The 16183-nt window shown below is 38.2% G+C and overlaps 1 protein-coding gene across 4 annotated transcripts; it reads left to right on the top strand.

Annotated features, from left to right (window-relative positions):
• Positions 1–4187: 4187 nt before the first annotated feature.
• On the top strand, positions 4188–12406 carry C11H1orf52 (chromosome 11 C1orf52 homolog). 4 transcript variants are annotated; one of them, XM_078026633.1, is made up of 4 exons: positions 4188–4539; positions 5182–5380; positions 6547–6620; positions 11704–12406. In XM_078026633.1, the coding sequence occupies exons 1-4, from the start codon at positions 4264–4266 to the stop codon at positions 11743–11745; spliced, it is 591 nt and encodes a 196-aa protein (XP_077882759.1). In that variant the 5' UTR covers positions 4188–4263; the 3' UTR covers positions 11746–12406. The 4 variants fall into 4 exon arrangements, with proteins under 4 accessions (XP_077882759.1, XP_077882760.1, XP_021587920.1 ...); XM_021732245.3 differs by lacking the exon at positions 6547–6620 and adding an exon at positions 7022–7114 and having other exon boundaries at positions 4195–4539; XM_078026634.1 differs by lacking the exons at positions 6547–6620; positions 11704–12406 and adding an exon at positions 7022–7119 and having other exon boundaries at positions 4194–4539.
• Positions 12407–16183: the final 3777 nt, after the last annotated feature.

Genomic DNA, 16183 nt, shown 5'->3' with positions numbered 1-16183 from the left:
AAATCAAGCTACAGGGCCAGCCAAGATTTAAGTAGACTCCAACCTTCAATGGAAAAAGTGATACATATGCACAGGGATAGGAGGAATTATTGGTGGCTGTTTGGGTAAGCTTTTCATCACCATGACCAAAATACCTGACCATAACAGGTTAGAAGAGGGAATATTTTTGGCAACTTATAGTTTCAGAGGTCTCAGTCCATAGACAGCCGACTCCATTACTCTGGGCGTAAGGTGAGGTAGAAGGGTGAAGGAGAGGCTCCATTCATGGCAGCCAAAAAACACTGGGGAAGGAGTCACAGACAAGATGATGCCTTCCAGGCCACAGCCCCAGTGACCCATCTCTTCCAGTCATTCCCCTGCTGCCTACAGTTACTACTCATTCCTTTCACACTAGGATGGACTGATTAGGTTATAGCTCTCCCAATGCAATCATTTTTCTTCCAAATATTCTTGCATAATGCAGGAGCTTTCGGTAGGGGACACCTCATATCAAAATCATAACAGTGGCCATCTTTGTGGACAATCTACTACAACCATGCTAAAGTTTCAGGGGCTTCTCTAAGACATTGAAGTATGAAATTAGATAAAGCAGTTTGGTCTACTAAACTGGACTGATTTTATAAATGTTTGAATTAACATAAATAAGTATTTAGAGCCATTAGACTTGGAAAGTTCACTTTGAAAAGTAGGGTAGATAAAAAAGAGAAGACAACCCAAGCCTGATCCTAAGGTGCTTCAATATCTAGAGATGAGATGAAGAAAAAGGCAACAGAAAAACCCCAAAAGGGCCCTGTGAAATAGGAAAGAACTCCAGTGTTTAATGTAGGGAATGGCAGGAAAATTAAGGGTTTCAAGAAAGAGACCTCTGTTGTTGAAATATCAAGTTGGAAGTGATTCTTAGACTTGGTCACACAGGAGCTATTAGTGGCTTTGATAACAAGGACTTGTATTGCTTAAACTAGGTGCCCCAACCCCAGTAATATTCAACAGTGGGCTACTTTTAAAAGTCATAAAAGTAGTTATGTTCTTAGAGTACCAATTTTACTCAATAATAAGCCATTTTAAAATATCTTAGGAGGGCTGGGGATGTGGCTCAAGCGGTAGCGCGCTCGCCTTGCATGCATGCGGCCCGGGTTCGATCCTCAGCACCACATACCAACAAAGATGTTGTGTCCGCCGAGAACTAAAAAAATAAATAAATATTAAAAAAAAATTCTCTCTCTCTCTCTCTCTCTCTCTCTCTCTCTCTCTCTCTCTCTCTCTCCCCCCCCCCTCTCTCTCTCCTTAAAAAAAAATAAAATAAAATATCTTAGGAAAATAAAGAACTGCATTAGGGACAACTGTGCAAAATTTGCATACATTTTCAAGATACTATATTGTATTTACTCCCAAAATTGTATGTCCTTGGGACTTTGGACCACACTGTATCAGCTTGAGCTCTGGAGGGACTGGAGACAGCTCAGTCATGTAGGTATTCTCCATACCAATATAGCCAAGCCCCAGTAAAAACTCTGGACACCAAGACTTATGTGAGCTTTTCTGATAATATACTCCATGTATATTATCACATATCTTTGCCCCGAGAAATTAGTACTTTTCATGACTGCATTGGCAGAAGACAACTGGAAGCTTTGAATGTAGAACACGCCTAGATAGACAGATCTATCTCTTCCTTTTTCTTTTCTCTGTATTCTTTTGCTGTAGTAAATTATTACCATGAATATAATAGCTTTCAGTGAGTTCTGTGAGTCCTGCCACATTATTAAACCTGAGGGTGGTTTCTGAACTTGCAACTGGTGTCAGAAGTGAGGTTGATTGAGGGACTCCCGAACCACACTTTAGGACTATAATTTTCCTCTGTCAATATAGGCATTTGGAAACGGAAGGCTCACTCTTTTCCGTTCCCTTAGATTCTTGGCATTAGCTGTGCCAGACTGCGCCATTGGAGCGTCTAGTAGCCATGCCACAGAAAATTGAGGAAATCAAAGATTTTCTTCTCACAGCCAGGCGAAAGGATGCCATATCTATCAAGATCAAGAAAAACAAGGATAATATGAAATTTAAATTTCAATGCAGAAGATACCTTTATACCTTTGTCATCACAGACAAGGAGAAGGCAGAGAAGCTGAAGCAGTCCCTCCTCCCAAGTTTCAACTGAAATGAATCAGACAAGCTGATTCAAACTACATTAAAATGTTCAAAAGTATATATATATATATATATATATATATACACACACACACACACACACACACACACATATATATGTATACACACACACATCCATATATATGTATATACATACTTGGATGGAAAAAATGTGAGAAACCATTATCTAGGCATATTTCCTGGTAAACTATTATAATCAAACAGTATATATTGATCATCTGCTTGGTAGACAGGACTGAGTTAAGTTCTAGGAATATAAACGTGAACAAAGCACAATCCATTCCTTCCATCAAGGAGTTCATGGACATTGTCCTATAAGATTTAGGATAGAGGAGTAAAGAAGATAGACATATCTTTGTCCTTGTAGCCTACCTCTGGGGAGGAATAGCAAGTTTTAAATGAAGGTGAGTATCACCTGAATGAGCAGGCATGCTTGAGTGGGGGTCTAAACATTTACATTGACACCTACTTCATTTGAGTATCATTCCCTCTTTAGTTCACTAGAGTCAAAGATTTCTAGTTTCTGTGGTAGATAGGTACATGATTATGTAATTTTCTAAGACAAAGAACACAATGCAGAAACAAGTTATATGGAAAAACAAGGTACTATTACAATAAGTAAAACATTAAGGTCCCAGCAGGATGTGCCTGTGGAAAGTTTAAGAGCCAGTGGAGGTTTGGTCTGGAATGTGTGAGAAAAGGTTGGGACTAGAGACCCAGATTTGGGAGTCACAGCATAAGATTCTTGATGCCAAGGAAAGAGGGAGCTGACATGCAATTTTGTACACCCTCTACAAAATGTTAACAAGTGTTGCTGAAAGATAATATGTTGGGAAGCACCAACATATATGGTCCATAAAGGAATAAAGCAGGCATGGAAAGAGGCTGATAATGGGAAGTCAGAAAGTTCAGAAGACCTCCCCCCCAGAGAAATGGGATGCAATCCAAGAGTGTTTCATCAGAGAGAGACTCTTCAGAGTGCATTTGAATGAGTTCAAATGAAAAGGATTTGTTTTTTTTTCCTTGGGGGATAAAGGCCTTCACCACTCCCAAGAGTGCTTCATATCAACTGAGGGAGGCACACTAAGATTAATTTTTTTTTTTGAAAGAGGAACCTGGAAGAAATTCTAATCTCTAGTGCATAATGCCCCCTCCCCGCCACTTCATTATCTGATTCTTCCAATCATTCCAGAAGGATTTTAGACATATCAGTAACAAAAATGAATTTATTAGAAGGAAAGGTAAAAGCAAAGAGGGATACTCTAAAGGGACACAATAGGTCCTCTCAGAGAAGAGAGAGGCAGTGCACCTCCAGTTTTGTTGGGGGGGTTGGCTCCAGGGAAGTTTCCAAAGTTCCGCCCAGGTCCACCCCTTGGCTTTTGACAGGATGACATCAGATTTTTTTCAAGTCCCCACCGTGCATGTCAACTCTAGGTCACTTTGACCTAAACTGACTGGTTCTAATGGGAACCTATTCTTATAGATTCTATGATTAGGGGAACTTACCCTTATCACCCTGAGTTCTGGGATTTGGTCTGTGTAAGGGTCACAAAAGTCCCACCCTTCAGGGTAACTTATGTTCTTTTTATTGGCATTTTGGACCTGCATTTCCCCTGCAGGTAACAGGTTGTTTACTGAAGAATGTAACTCGGACAGGGCTGCTCATAAATCGCTTTTGAAAAGAGAAAGTGGGAGTCAGCACAATGGGTCCATTTTTATAGAATTATTCCTTAACCTTATGTTTCCATTACTCCTGTCAGTCTATTCCTTATTAGACTAGAGTAACACTGAAAAAGTAAAAGTTCTTAGCTTTCTATGCCTTCAGTAAAACTTACTGAATGCTTAAAGTTTGGTTGGGACCACTGGCTCAAAAATCTCCTCTCTCCTGAGGACTCTTTGGGAAAGAGCAAAAACAGATTTGTCGCATCCCGCCTCCAGCCTACGCTCTCAGTCCAGGAGTAGAAGCGCAGCCCAACCACCAGGGGTCGCAGACCGCGAAACAATTGCAAGAGTTGGGGCGGAGCCAACCGTGGGGAGGGTCCTGAAGCGGCTTCCGGCTTCCGGCAGAGTCGTGGGTCGTCGTGCGCAGCCGCCATGGCAGCTGAGGAGAAGGATCCTTTGAGCTATTTTGCGGCATACGGGAGCAGCAGCTCAGACTCCTCGGGCGAGGAGGATAACAGCGAGCCGGAGGAAACGAGTCCGAAGGGCCCGGATCTGGCGAAGTCGGCGGGCGGCTGTGGGAACAAGGCAAAGAATCGACTGCCCGGACCTGATGAGCTGTTCCGGAGCGTGACTCGCCCAGCCTTTCTCTATAATCCGCTCAACAAGCAGATAGACTGGGAGAGGCACGTCGTCAAAGCGCCTGAGGAGGTGAGGTCCCCGACCCCATTTCCCGATTTTGGCCCCGGCCTCCGCCCCATTCCTCCTGAGCGCGGTCCTAGGGGCCGGCAGTCCGTTCCCCCACACGCAGTCATCCCCTATCCCCCGCGGGATGCCGCACCACCCCCTCCCATCTCCAGCCCTAGGGAGCCCGGGTCCCCTCCCCATCCTGGTGGGTGTCGGACCGGACCCGCAGCCCCGCCCCTTGTGAGGAGACCCAAACCTCCGCGCTCGGTGCCCCCACCCGCGGGGCGAGGACTAACGGTGGTGACTCCCCCGCCCCCCTCGCTGCAGCTTCTCCCCGAGACCCCTTCCCTTTGACGCCGAAGTGCCTGCGGTGCTGCCTCCAAGACAGTGTCTGCTGCAGCCTCCTGAAGGGGTCAGCCTTGGCGTAGTATCTGAGACTGGATTCTTCTTTGGTAACTAAAAGTTATTAGCTTTATTCATATAGGGAACCCTTTGGCTTTTCACTTAACAGTATTGTGTTTTTGATGCAAAAAAAATGTATCTTTAAACCTTAAGAACAAAAAAAGTCAGACAGCACGGTAATCGAACGGCAGGGAGGTGCATGTGTTCATATTAATCATGGAACCTCGGTTCGTCACAGGGCTTCTTAATGTGCTTACTTAACAGCCTCCAAAGGAATTCAAAATATGGAAGTCAAACTATGTGCCACCTCCAGAGACCTACACTACTGAGAAGAAACCTCCGCCTCCAGAGCTGGATATGGCAATAAAATGGTCGAACATATATGAGGACAATGGTGATGATGCCCCACAGAATGCTAAGAAAGCTAGGCTTCTACCAGAAGGGGAGGAGACATTAGAATCAGGTAAGAAGAATTAGGCTCTGGTGGTGTTATCTTGGTCCCTGTGATGGGTTTAAAAAGAATGAGATATTTAATGAACAAAGTTTAAACCTAGCATTTTGACAAACTGAAATGGACATTGGATACTTTGTACTCTATTTTTGAAAAAAGATATTTTTCAATTTTAAATCGAAGTCTGATATCTAAACCAGTAGTATTTGCTACTGAAAGTGAAACATCATAAATTATTCAGGTTTTAAAGTGAAATTTCTGATATCACAATCAGTTTACATGATTTATGATAATTTTATTAGAACAACAAGAACTAATTCATGCAGCAGATTCTTGTGATTGCACTTGTGAAGTGCTGACAGTTTCAATTTAAAGCAGTTGTGTTTTAGAACTAAAAATCAGTGTGATAAGATGGATTTAAGTATCACTACATAGTAATAGGAAGGAAATGATCTGGTTTTCTTGTCTTAGTTCATAGTATCATAATTTCATTTCTTACCTGAACTGTCACAGGAATCTCTGCCTCTGAACTCTTACCCCCATGGTTTCATCCTTCACACTGCAGCTAGTAGTTGAGACTTCTAAAAGTCACAGATTATATAATTTGCCTGATTAAAACCCTTCAACACAAGATAGACTTGAGCTTTCTGATAGGCCCTGCCTGTGTCTTCACCATCATTTTGTTTTGTTGGGTACCAGGATTGAACTCAGGGTCACTAGACTACTGAGCCACATCTCCAGCCCTATTTTTTGTATTTTATTTACAGACAGGCTCACTGAATTGTTTAATGCCCCGCTTTTGCTGAGGCAGCCTTTAAACTCTCAGTCCTCCTGCCTCAGCTTCCCAAGGTGCTGGGATTATAGGCTTGCACCACCACCCCTGGCTTCTTTATCATCATCTTGAAGGACCTCATTTCCAGCATTGTAAGATTTTGAAATTCAGAACTGCATACATCATGCTATTTTATGGTGCTCTGCCTTTTAATATATTTCACCTTAATCTAGAATATTCTTTCCTCCCTGTTTGGCTGGTAGATTCAGTCATCCTTCAAAATCCAGCTCAAAAAATAATAATAATTATCTCAGGTGTAATCTCTAAGTAATAATTGCTCCTCTGTACTTCATATATGCTAATGCTGCTAATGTCATTTATCACCTGTGTCTTATTTTTTCATAAGTCTGTTTCCTTCATGAAAATAAATTCATCAACAGGATCCTGGTCCTCTATATGTTGGATCATAGTTATTACTTTGTAAGTATTTAGCAAATAATTGTCAGATTGAACTTAATGAACATAATGTTTTGGACTATCCATTTTTAGAAAGGGTGTGCCTTTTTTCTAACAAGATTTCTGGTCTCACAGTGCAAGCACCACTAATTTAGTTCCCTTTATAGCCTCACAGAGAGTTATGATTTAAGAGAAGGATTAACTAATGGGCAATTGTTCATATCCCAGTTTTGATTCTACCTAATTTTTCTTTCAGTAGTCTCCTGGTGTGTATTAGGAGTCATGAATGAAAGCATACGCTTAGTGAATGGCATCCTTTTTTGGAGATCTTAAATCAAGTGGTCACTTATAGTATACCTCCTATTGTATAATATTTTATATAATTAATAAAGTGCATTTGCATAAATAATCTTTAATCCTTACAGAGCCTTGTGAAACCACATGGGAAAATGTGGAAATGAGAACTTAACGTGACTTGTCCGAGGTCACAAAACTAGAAAATACATGCTCTAAAATAGGTAATTTTCACACAAGTTTTCTAATTAATTACTCTTAACAACTTGATAAATTAGTGGCACATGATGCATTTTTACTATTTTTTTGTTTGTTTTTATTTTGTGGTGTTGGGGATTGAACCCAGGGCCTTGTGCATGTGAGGCAAGCATTCTACCCAACTGTGCTATATCCCCAGTCTGCATTTTTACTATTTTATAGACAAAACAATCTCAGATAAAATGATTTGTCTAAATTCACAAAGATAAAAATAGGTGGACTAGGGTTTCAAAGAGATCTTTAAATGGAAATTGTGCCTTGTTAAGCTGAAGGTGCTTTCTTGATGTTTTCCAAACTAGAGTGCTTGAGAAATTGCTTTGTTTCTATAGGAAGGTCACTAGAGTTGTTATTTAAACTAGGTTGTCATTAGGCTGGTGCTTTAATATTTTTGTCCCTTTATGGAAAAGGCCAGGATTATTTACCAGGGCAAGCAAGTAAGAAATAATTATTTCTCTAACTTATTTCTTAGTTCAGTTAGAAGGAATTCCAAGCAAGTGGCAAAAAATACTATTCTCTCAAATAATTTATGTCCTTTTGATCACATGATGGTTGTTTATCAAAGTAAATGTAGGCAATAGCAAAAGACAGAGACCTAAGATTCAGCTGGTTTATAGCTGGATCATATGATTAAAAGATAATTCTGCAATTTTCAAATTTGACTTTAATGGTAGTTATTAATGTGACTTTTCTTTTTGTAGTAAATAACTTTCTCTTTAGAAGTGGTTTTTGGGGCTGGGGATGTGGCTCAAGCGGTAGCCGCTCGCCTGGCATGCAGTGCGGCCCGGGTTCGATCCTCAGCACCACATACCAACAAAGATGTGTCCGCCGAGAACTAAAAAATAAAAAAATAAAAAAAAAAAGAAGTGGTTTTTGTTTTTGTTTTGTTTTTGCCATTGTAGACTTCCATCAAAAGCCACTCAGATTCATTGTTAAAAATCAGTAAGATTTGCTTATTTTTTAAATTCATGAATTAAAAATTAAACCATGTTTTTCATGTTACACTTAACTTTTATTTTACCTTCCATTTCCTGTCCTTTGGCCTTTTTTGCCATTTAATTTCTTTCAGAGACTTTTTAGAGGAGTTGGGCAAGGTTAAACTCATCTGTTAGATCTTGCTGCTTTGTAGCACTGCTGTCTTGATCTGGTTTGGCTTGCAATGTTGGGAATTAAAGCCCAGGCTTTGCGCATGCTGGACAAGTGACTACATCCCCAACCCTTTTTATTTTGAGAAAGGGTCTTACTGTGTTGCTCAGGCTGGCCTTCAACTTGGATTCCTCTTGCCTTAGCCTCCAAATAGCTGGAATAGCCGGGATTACAAGTGTGTACCACCACTCCTGTCTTTTTTATCAGCATATTTAGTGTTCATAAAGCATGGATAAGAAAGGCTTAGATACTCTTTGTAACTTCATCAGCATGTAATTATAAAAGCCTAGCTAACATAGCTTATTATTTTTATTTATTCTAAAATTTAAAAAGTTTATATTGATGTTAAACTTACTTACCTTGTGCTGCTTGAGTTCCATAATTGATAAATTATTTCTGCACCAGTGCAACAGTACCATGTGACAAAAGCTCCCTAAAGCTGATGAATGAGCATTTTCAGATTTGTTTTTCCTGCGCTGGTTTTTAAGGTAATTCTTTGTCTTGACACTAGATGGCATCAGCTCCTCTACTTAAATCACTGATAGAAGTTATTTTTTTTTTCAATCTCAGTAGTTTGTGGTTTTGTTATCAGTAAATTTACTTTTAAGTGGCAGAATAGAAGGAGAAGTGTCTTGGGGTCATCTTCTCAATATTTGTTAATAGTGAATTTTATAGGAGGCTTAGAAAGTGCTTTTAATTTTTTAATTACCATTCCTGAAAATAATCTCAATATGACCTTGATGGTAACTCCAGTTAAAAAACAAAAATTGGGGCTAGGGATGTGGCTCAGCGTTAGAGGGCTCGCCTCTCAAGCACAGGCCCTGGGTTCCATCCTCGACACCATGTAAAAAAAGTAAATAAATAAAGACATTCTGTCCAACTACAACTGAAAAATAAATATTAAAAAAAAAATAGCCAAACGTCCTGGTCAGGTACAGTGATGCATGCCTGCAATCCCAGCAACTCTGGAGCCTGAGGCAAGTAGATCCCAAGTTCAAGACCAGCCTAAGCAACTTAAATTTTGTTTTATAAGCAAGACCCTGTCTCAAAATAAATAGAGCTGGGGATGTGACTCAGTAGTGTAAAACACCCCTGAGTTAAAATTCCCAGTCCCCCTACCCGCCCCCCAAAAAAGTTCATGGCTTAAATAGAGTATTGTATCAGTTAACTTGTAGAGTCAGTATTTTTCTGTGTACATGGTAAACTACTGATTAAAACTTTGATTTGAAATTCCAGATTGGAGTTATTGATATGAGTTGTATTTATTATATTGCTTATGTAAATTCATAATGCTCTATGAGACATGAATGATATTGCCAAGTTGTATTTGAAGATAAATGAATAGGGATCACTTAATACTAATTATTGTCCTCATTAAAAAATAAATTGTTCGGCTGGGGATGTGGCTCAAACGGTAGCGCACTCGCCTGGCATGCGTGCGACCCGGGTTCGATCCTCAGCGCCACATACAAACAAAGATGTTGTGTCCACTGAAAACTAAAAATAAATATTAAATAAAATAAAATAAATTGTTCTGAGTATGGTACATTCATTAGAAGAGAATTGAAGGCTTAAGGTTTTAAATGTATTTCAAGTAATTTGTGATTGGATATCAGGTTCTACAACTTTTTAATAAGAAGGTACCTTTCAACATATATTTATTGCATCACTTATGATACTTGTTGGACTTTGAGTCTCTGTTGATCAAGAAAAACTACAATTAATTCATTAATGTGATGAATAAAATTTTGTTTTATAAATCATAACATCTTCTCCATGTGATAGTGCCACATTTTTATGTAGGGACGTGGGAATTAGCAACTAGTCTGTGCTACCCTGTATTTTATTGAACCATATAGTTGGAATTTTATGGGGTTTTTTTGTTTTGTTTTTGGTACTGGAGATAGTAACTAGAAGTGCTTAAACACTGAGCTACATTCCCAGTCCTTTCTATTTTTCATTTTGAGAAAAGGTCTCACTAAGTTGCTCAGGCCCTCACTAAATTGCTAAGGCTGGCTTTAAACTTGGAATCCTCATGCCTCAGCCTCCTAAGTGCCTGGAATTACAGGCATGCACAACTGTACCTGGCAGACTTTTTAATAGAATAAAAAGATCCAGGGTTGGGGATAGAGCTTAGTTGGTAGAATGCTTGCCTCAAATATACAAGGCCCTGGGTTCAATCCCCAGCACCACCAAAAAAAAAATAAATAAATAAATAAAATCCACTTTTTTAGATTTGACAGTTTTTGTTCATTGGAAATTTTCTGTGGCTACAGACACTAGTAATGTTTTGGAAGTGTGAAAGATGGTTGGTTTGGTTGGTTGGTTGGTTGGTGCTGGGAATTGAACCCAGGAGTGCTTTTATACTCTTAGCCTTATTTGACTTATTTAGAGACAAGGTCTCTCAGTTGCTTAGGGCCTGGCTAAATTGCTAAGGCTGGCCTCAAATTTGTGATCCTCTTGATTTCAGCTTCCCAAGTTACTGAGATCACAGACATGTACCACCTTACCTGGCAAGGACACTGTTTTAATATATGGTTCTTCTCTACCTCCATCCAAATTTGACACAATATGAAGAGGGGAAGATAGTGTTCTTCTGTTGCCATTGGAATTTTCTGACTTAGGAATGGAGATTAGAACTACACATGGCAAAACTGAAAATAGAGGTTCAGTGAAACCTTTACTTGTGCTTTTTAACCTCAAAATGCAAGGGGGAGTGGTTGCTGAGAATGGGGGGAAAAGAAATAGTTGTGAGAGGAAAGAAAGACTGAAAAGGACAACCGATAACCCCTTGAATGATGTCATGGTTATTAGATTGATCCTTCTTATAGTAAGAAAACAGTGTGTTCCATTCTTACAAAGTATAGATGTCATTAATATGCAATGTATATACTGTAGAATATTAGAGAATAATTTTTCAGAGCAAATCTGATTTTCATGGAAACTCTTCTATTTAAACTACTTTAATGTAGTGCTAAATAATAAATTTGTGCACTGGGCACCATGGCACACAAATGTAATCCCAGTGGCTCAGGAGGTTGAAGCAGGAGGATCCTGAGTTCAAAGCCATCCTCAGCAAACATAAGGTGCTAAGCAACTCAGTGAGACCCTGTCTCTAAGTAAAATGCAAAATAGGACTGGGGGTGTGGCTTAGTGGTCGAGTGCCCCTGAGTTCAATCCCTAGTAACAACAACAAAAGTAAATTTGTGAATTTTATATTGCTGTAATTGAAGAAAAAAAATGTTTTCATTTAGAGTTTAATATCAGTTCTAAAAATTATTTTTAAATTTTTGTTTGGAAATTTTAACAGTTGAAGGTGTTTATTTTGGTATAAAACCTATGACATTTTAATGCTTTCCATGTTGGTTGCTTTTTAAATTACTGATTGAAACTCTTCCTTTCCTATTTAAAGATGATGAAAAAGATGAGCATACTTCAAAAAAGCGCAAAGTAGAACCAGGAGAACAAGCAAAGAAGAAAAAGTAAACAACCACAAGTGACAAGAATTTTTGGACTACTAAACTTGTTGAAATGTGTCTTTGGGCAGATTAATTTGATGTTATGGGTTATTATGACAAAACATCTCTGAAAGTACATATGTTAATGAACTAATAAGTATTGCTTCAAGAACTTTCCACTGTAGAATTCATTTTTAATTTAAAACTTGTATGTATTTAAAATTCAAATGGTGATCTGTGATTGTGAAATTAACAGTACTTGGAAGCATTCTTGTTATCACACAATTGGTGACATGCTTTGAGAGTTTTGTCACATATTGACATGGAAATGTTCTATGAACCTTTTATAAAGGAATATATTTTTAAAGTGAATATATTGTAATGTACTGTGAACTTGTAGGGTGCTTTTCATCAGTGTTTGTACAGTGTAAATAGATCATGGAAATAAAATTACTTATTCAATATTACTCTTACTGCATAATATCAACATTTGAATATTTGTGACAAGTACCTTCCTTGTGACAAGGAGGAATTACCATTGGGGGAGTGCCTCATGTTCCAGGTGCTTTGTATATATGTTATCTCTTAATCCTCAAGCAGCTTTGTAAGAAAAGTACTAGTATCCCTTTGTATAATAAAGAGAGCTTGAGTAACGTGTCCAAGGTTGCACAGGTAGTGATGAATGTTGAATTTAACTCAGGACACTTGAACTCCAAAGTCATCACATTAAACCTCCTGCCCACGTTAAGCCACTTGAAAATTTAGTCATTTTTCAAGACCTACATTAATTGCCATCTCTTCCAGGGTAGTCTTCTGTTCCTCCCCTGAGTGTGATTGTACTTATTAGATATGGCCTTATGTTATTCATTAATTTTCCTATTAAATAGTATACTGAAGAATAAATGTTCTCTATAAAGGGTTATCAAATTTAGCAAAGAAAACTACAGGGGACCCAGTTAAGTTTAGATTTCAAATACTGGTAAACAGTGTTTCAGTATATGTGATGTTTGGGACATGTGAATATCAAAGTTTGTTTATCTAGCCAGGCATCATGGCACACACCTATAATCCCAGCTACTTAGGAGGCCAAGGCAGGAAGATCACAAGTTAGAGGCCAGTGTGGGTAATTTAGGCCCTGTCTCAAAAATATGAAAAGGGCTAGAGATGGAGCTCAGTGGTAGACTAGCATGTATGATAAAGGATACTAGGGTTTGATCCCTAGTACCACAAAATAAACAAAAAACCCTGTTTATCTGAAATGCAAATTTAACTGAGCATCTTGTAATTTTATCTAGCAGTCCTATTTCTACATGTTTTCTCTAGTCTGTTCCAATTTTTTTTTTTTTTTGATACCCAGGATTGAACTCAAGGGGCACTTGACCACCAAGTCACATCTGCAGCCCAATTTTATATTTTATTTAGAGACAGGGTCTCATTGAGTTGCTTGGCACCTCACTTTTGCTAAGGCTGGCTTTGAACTCTCATCCTCCTGTTTTAGCTTCCCAAGCCTAGGATTACAGGCATGTGCCACTGAGCCTAGCTCAGCCCCTATTTTAATGGTGTGCATATAGTAATACTCAACAAACTAGGGGTATTTGGGAAGATGTAACCTTGGATTTGAGTAATACAATCCAAAATGCTGTAGTTATTCATAGGTTTTTCTTTGTGGTGCTAGGGGTTGAACCCAGAAGTGCTCTACCACTGAGCTACCTCCCCAGCCTTTTTCATTTTTTATTTTGAGACAGAGTCTCAATAAATTGCCCAGGCTGGTTTTGAACTTACCCTCCAGTCTCTCAGCCTTTTGAGTCATTAAGATTATAGGCATATACCACCTTGCCCAGTTTATTTGTAGCATTTAGAACAATCAAAAGACACTGCATCAATCTTTCCATGATTCTTACACTTTTAAGAGACAAAGAGGAAATAATAGGACACTGCACATTCGGTATAGAAAAAAACTGCCAAAATTTTAAAAGTTATATAGAATTCATTAAGTTGGGAAATATATTAAATATATCATAATTCATAAAAGTCATTAAAAGTAATTGTGCCAGCTTTCGTGTTTTGTTTGATGAGGAAGGAACATAATGATATATCTCAAACTTAGTTCTGTCACTTACCTAGGTTTGCAAATAAAACTCCCAAAATTGAAGTAACTGCTAAAACAAGAATTTTCTTTAAAGATCAAAGATATAGAAGGGAGTAGCAGCATGACCCCAATTTGACACCAAACTACATATAAATAAAAGAATTATTAGGCTGTGATTCTCAAACTCTGGAGAAATCCTTAGTCCAGATGCATGGATTGTTCAAATAAATCTAAGAAGTTACTGAAATATTGCAAGATTTTAAAATTGAGGAAAAGGGGGGGAAAAGGCCCAGCATGCCACTGTCTGAAAATTTTTAAGTCTCTTTACTACCCATTGATTGAACTCATCAATTAGTTTATGACAAAGAATAAAAGTGTATTGGTTCCCTGGTGATAATTTGAACTTATTTTCTAGAAAGTACCAACTGGGGAAGCAAATATCTTTTTTTTTTTTCTTTTTTGGAGAAGGGGGGTATGTTTTAGTTTTTCAAACAGGTGGTGGCTGCATCTGTGGGATTAAGCAGTTCTGGGAGCTATACACCTATGCCAGTATAGATCACGGCTAGTTTTTATTTTGTAAAAGGGAATAGAGGGCTCAAGAAGAAAAAGTTAAGTATTTTGTAGTCATCTGACAACCATTTGTATCTAAAAAAATGTTTCTTTTCAAAACATGGCTAAAAAACGGAAAGGGAAATGAACTTTCTTATGAATTGCTTCACAGAAATATGCCTGGTCAAAAAAAAAATGGACTTTTCCATATCACTCTCCTTCACTGCAATAGAGTGGATTCTTTTTCCCCTTCAGAGGTGTCCTGGGAACATTTTGCACAAGTGTTCATATGGGTACAGAGGTTCATCTAGTGAAAACTCATCGGAGAAGGGTCATAAAAGTTCATATAGATAACTCTTTTATTCAAATATCTTTTTAGAGAATCAAATCACTTGATATTCCTGATTGTTTCCTTATCTTTCAGGAGGCTAAGCTACATCAGGCATTCATGACTTTTTTGTATATGGTAATTTGAAAAAAAGATGAAGCATATGTGAGCCGTATTTTAAAATTTACAGTATAAAAACTTGATAGAATTGTTTGGAAAGCATTCTAACTGGAATAAAAAAAATTACAGGGCTGGGGATGTGGCTCAAGCGGTAGCGTGCTCGCTTGGCATGTGTGGGGCCAGGGTTTGGTCCTCAGCACCACGTACAAACAAAGATATTATGTCCGCCAAAATCTAAAGAATAAATACTACAAAAATTCTCTCTCTCTCTCTCTCTCTCTCTCTCTCTCTCTCTCGCTCTCGCTCTCGCTCTCGCTCTCTCTAAAAAAAAAATTACAAATTAAGACTGCTTTTCAGCCATTAAAATGCTAAAGCCTAAACTTATGGCAAACTTGTGGCTAATCTTAACCTTCAATTTTATGTAGTGCATTTACGTTAACACATTCAACACATACTAGTATTTTATTTTTTAAAAATCCTATGACATAGGTTTTACAATTTCCAAATCAGAGAACAGAAAATAGGCTCAGTGAGGTGAAGCAATGTACCCACAGGTGCACGGTGAGTCAGCAATAGAAAACAGGAAAGCACATATAAAACTGATTGTGCTTAGTTGGATATAATGACTGAGCATGAGGTTTTGTTTTACTGCAAACTTTTTAAATTAAAAATGAATGGACGAATGTAGGTTTGGATATGACCTACATAGAAGATATATTTCACATAATTAAGTTAGAAAGCTCAGCAACAAATATTTGAAAATATGTTTTGTCAGTTTTATACAATCTGAATGAATTCTCGACAATTCAATTTGATTAAGTCAAAAACTTTGACTAAATCCACATTGGGCTTTAAAATATATCATTGGTTGGATTTTGACTTTTTAGTTTGGTATCTATACTTAACTGCTTCTGTATTTCACTCCTCCATTTGATAGTAATTGCAGAAGTTCAAACGTTCCTACAAAGAGGTGCTAAAACTCCCAGCAAATATTTTGGAGTTTTCATTAAACCCTAAAGCTTTCTCTCTTCATCTCCCTGCACTTAGTTTTTTCCATCTGAATGAAGAAAGAGTGCTCATGAATTCCTTTTTATATGGTCCAGAAAATAGAGAGACATTTTGCCTGTTAACTAAAACAGTGCCTGGCATAAGTAAGCAAGCACTCAATAAAACTGCTAAATGTTGAAAGTAAGCTGAATTCCTCACCTTCAACTTAGGGTTGATCCTGAATTGTCTTGGTATAAAACTATCCTCCCTGTCCATAAGCTTGTATTTTTAATTACATATGTCAAGTCTCAACAATATAAATCAGTTTTCTGTCATTTTCAACCCAAAGCATCCTAATTGA

This window comes from Ictidomys tridecemlineatus, chromosome 11 (genome assembly GCF_052094955.1).
Source record: "Ictidomys tridecemlineatus isolate mIctTri1 chromosome 11, mIctTri1.hap1, whole genome shotgun sequence".
Taxonomy (NCBI): domain Eukaryota; kingdom Metazoa; phylum Chordata; class Mammalia; order Rodentia; family Sciuridae; genus Ictidomys; species Ictidomys tridecemlineatus.
The sequence above is the reverse complement of the archived record's forward strand: the minus strand, read 5'-3'. Positions and strand labels throughout refer to the sequence as shown.

Excerpts from the sequence above, each read along its gene's own strand:
- C11H1orf52 (XM_078026633.1), top strand. The coding sequence starts at position 4,264 with ATGGCAGCTGAGGAGAAGGATCCTTTGAGCTATTTTGCGGCATACGGG. Across the intron at positions 5,381-6,546 it reads GGAGGAGACATTAGAATCAG|TCTGTTTCCTTCATGAAAAT; the intron begins GTAAGAAGAATT and ends TTTTTTCATAAG. Across the intron at positions 6,621-11,703 it reads TGGATCATAGTTATTACTTT|ATGATGAAAAAGATGAGCAT; the intron begins GTAAGTATTTAG and ends TCCTATTTAAAG.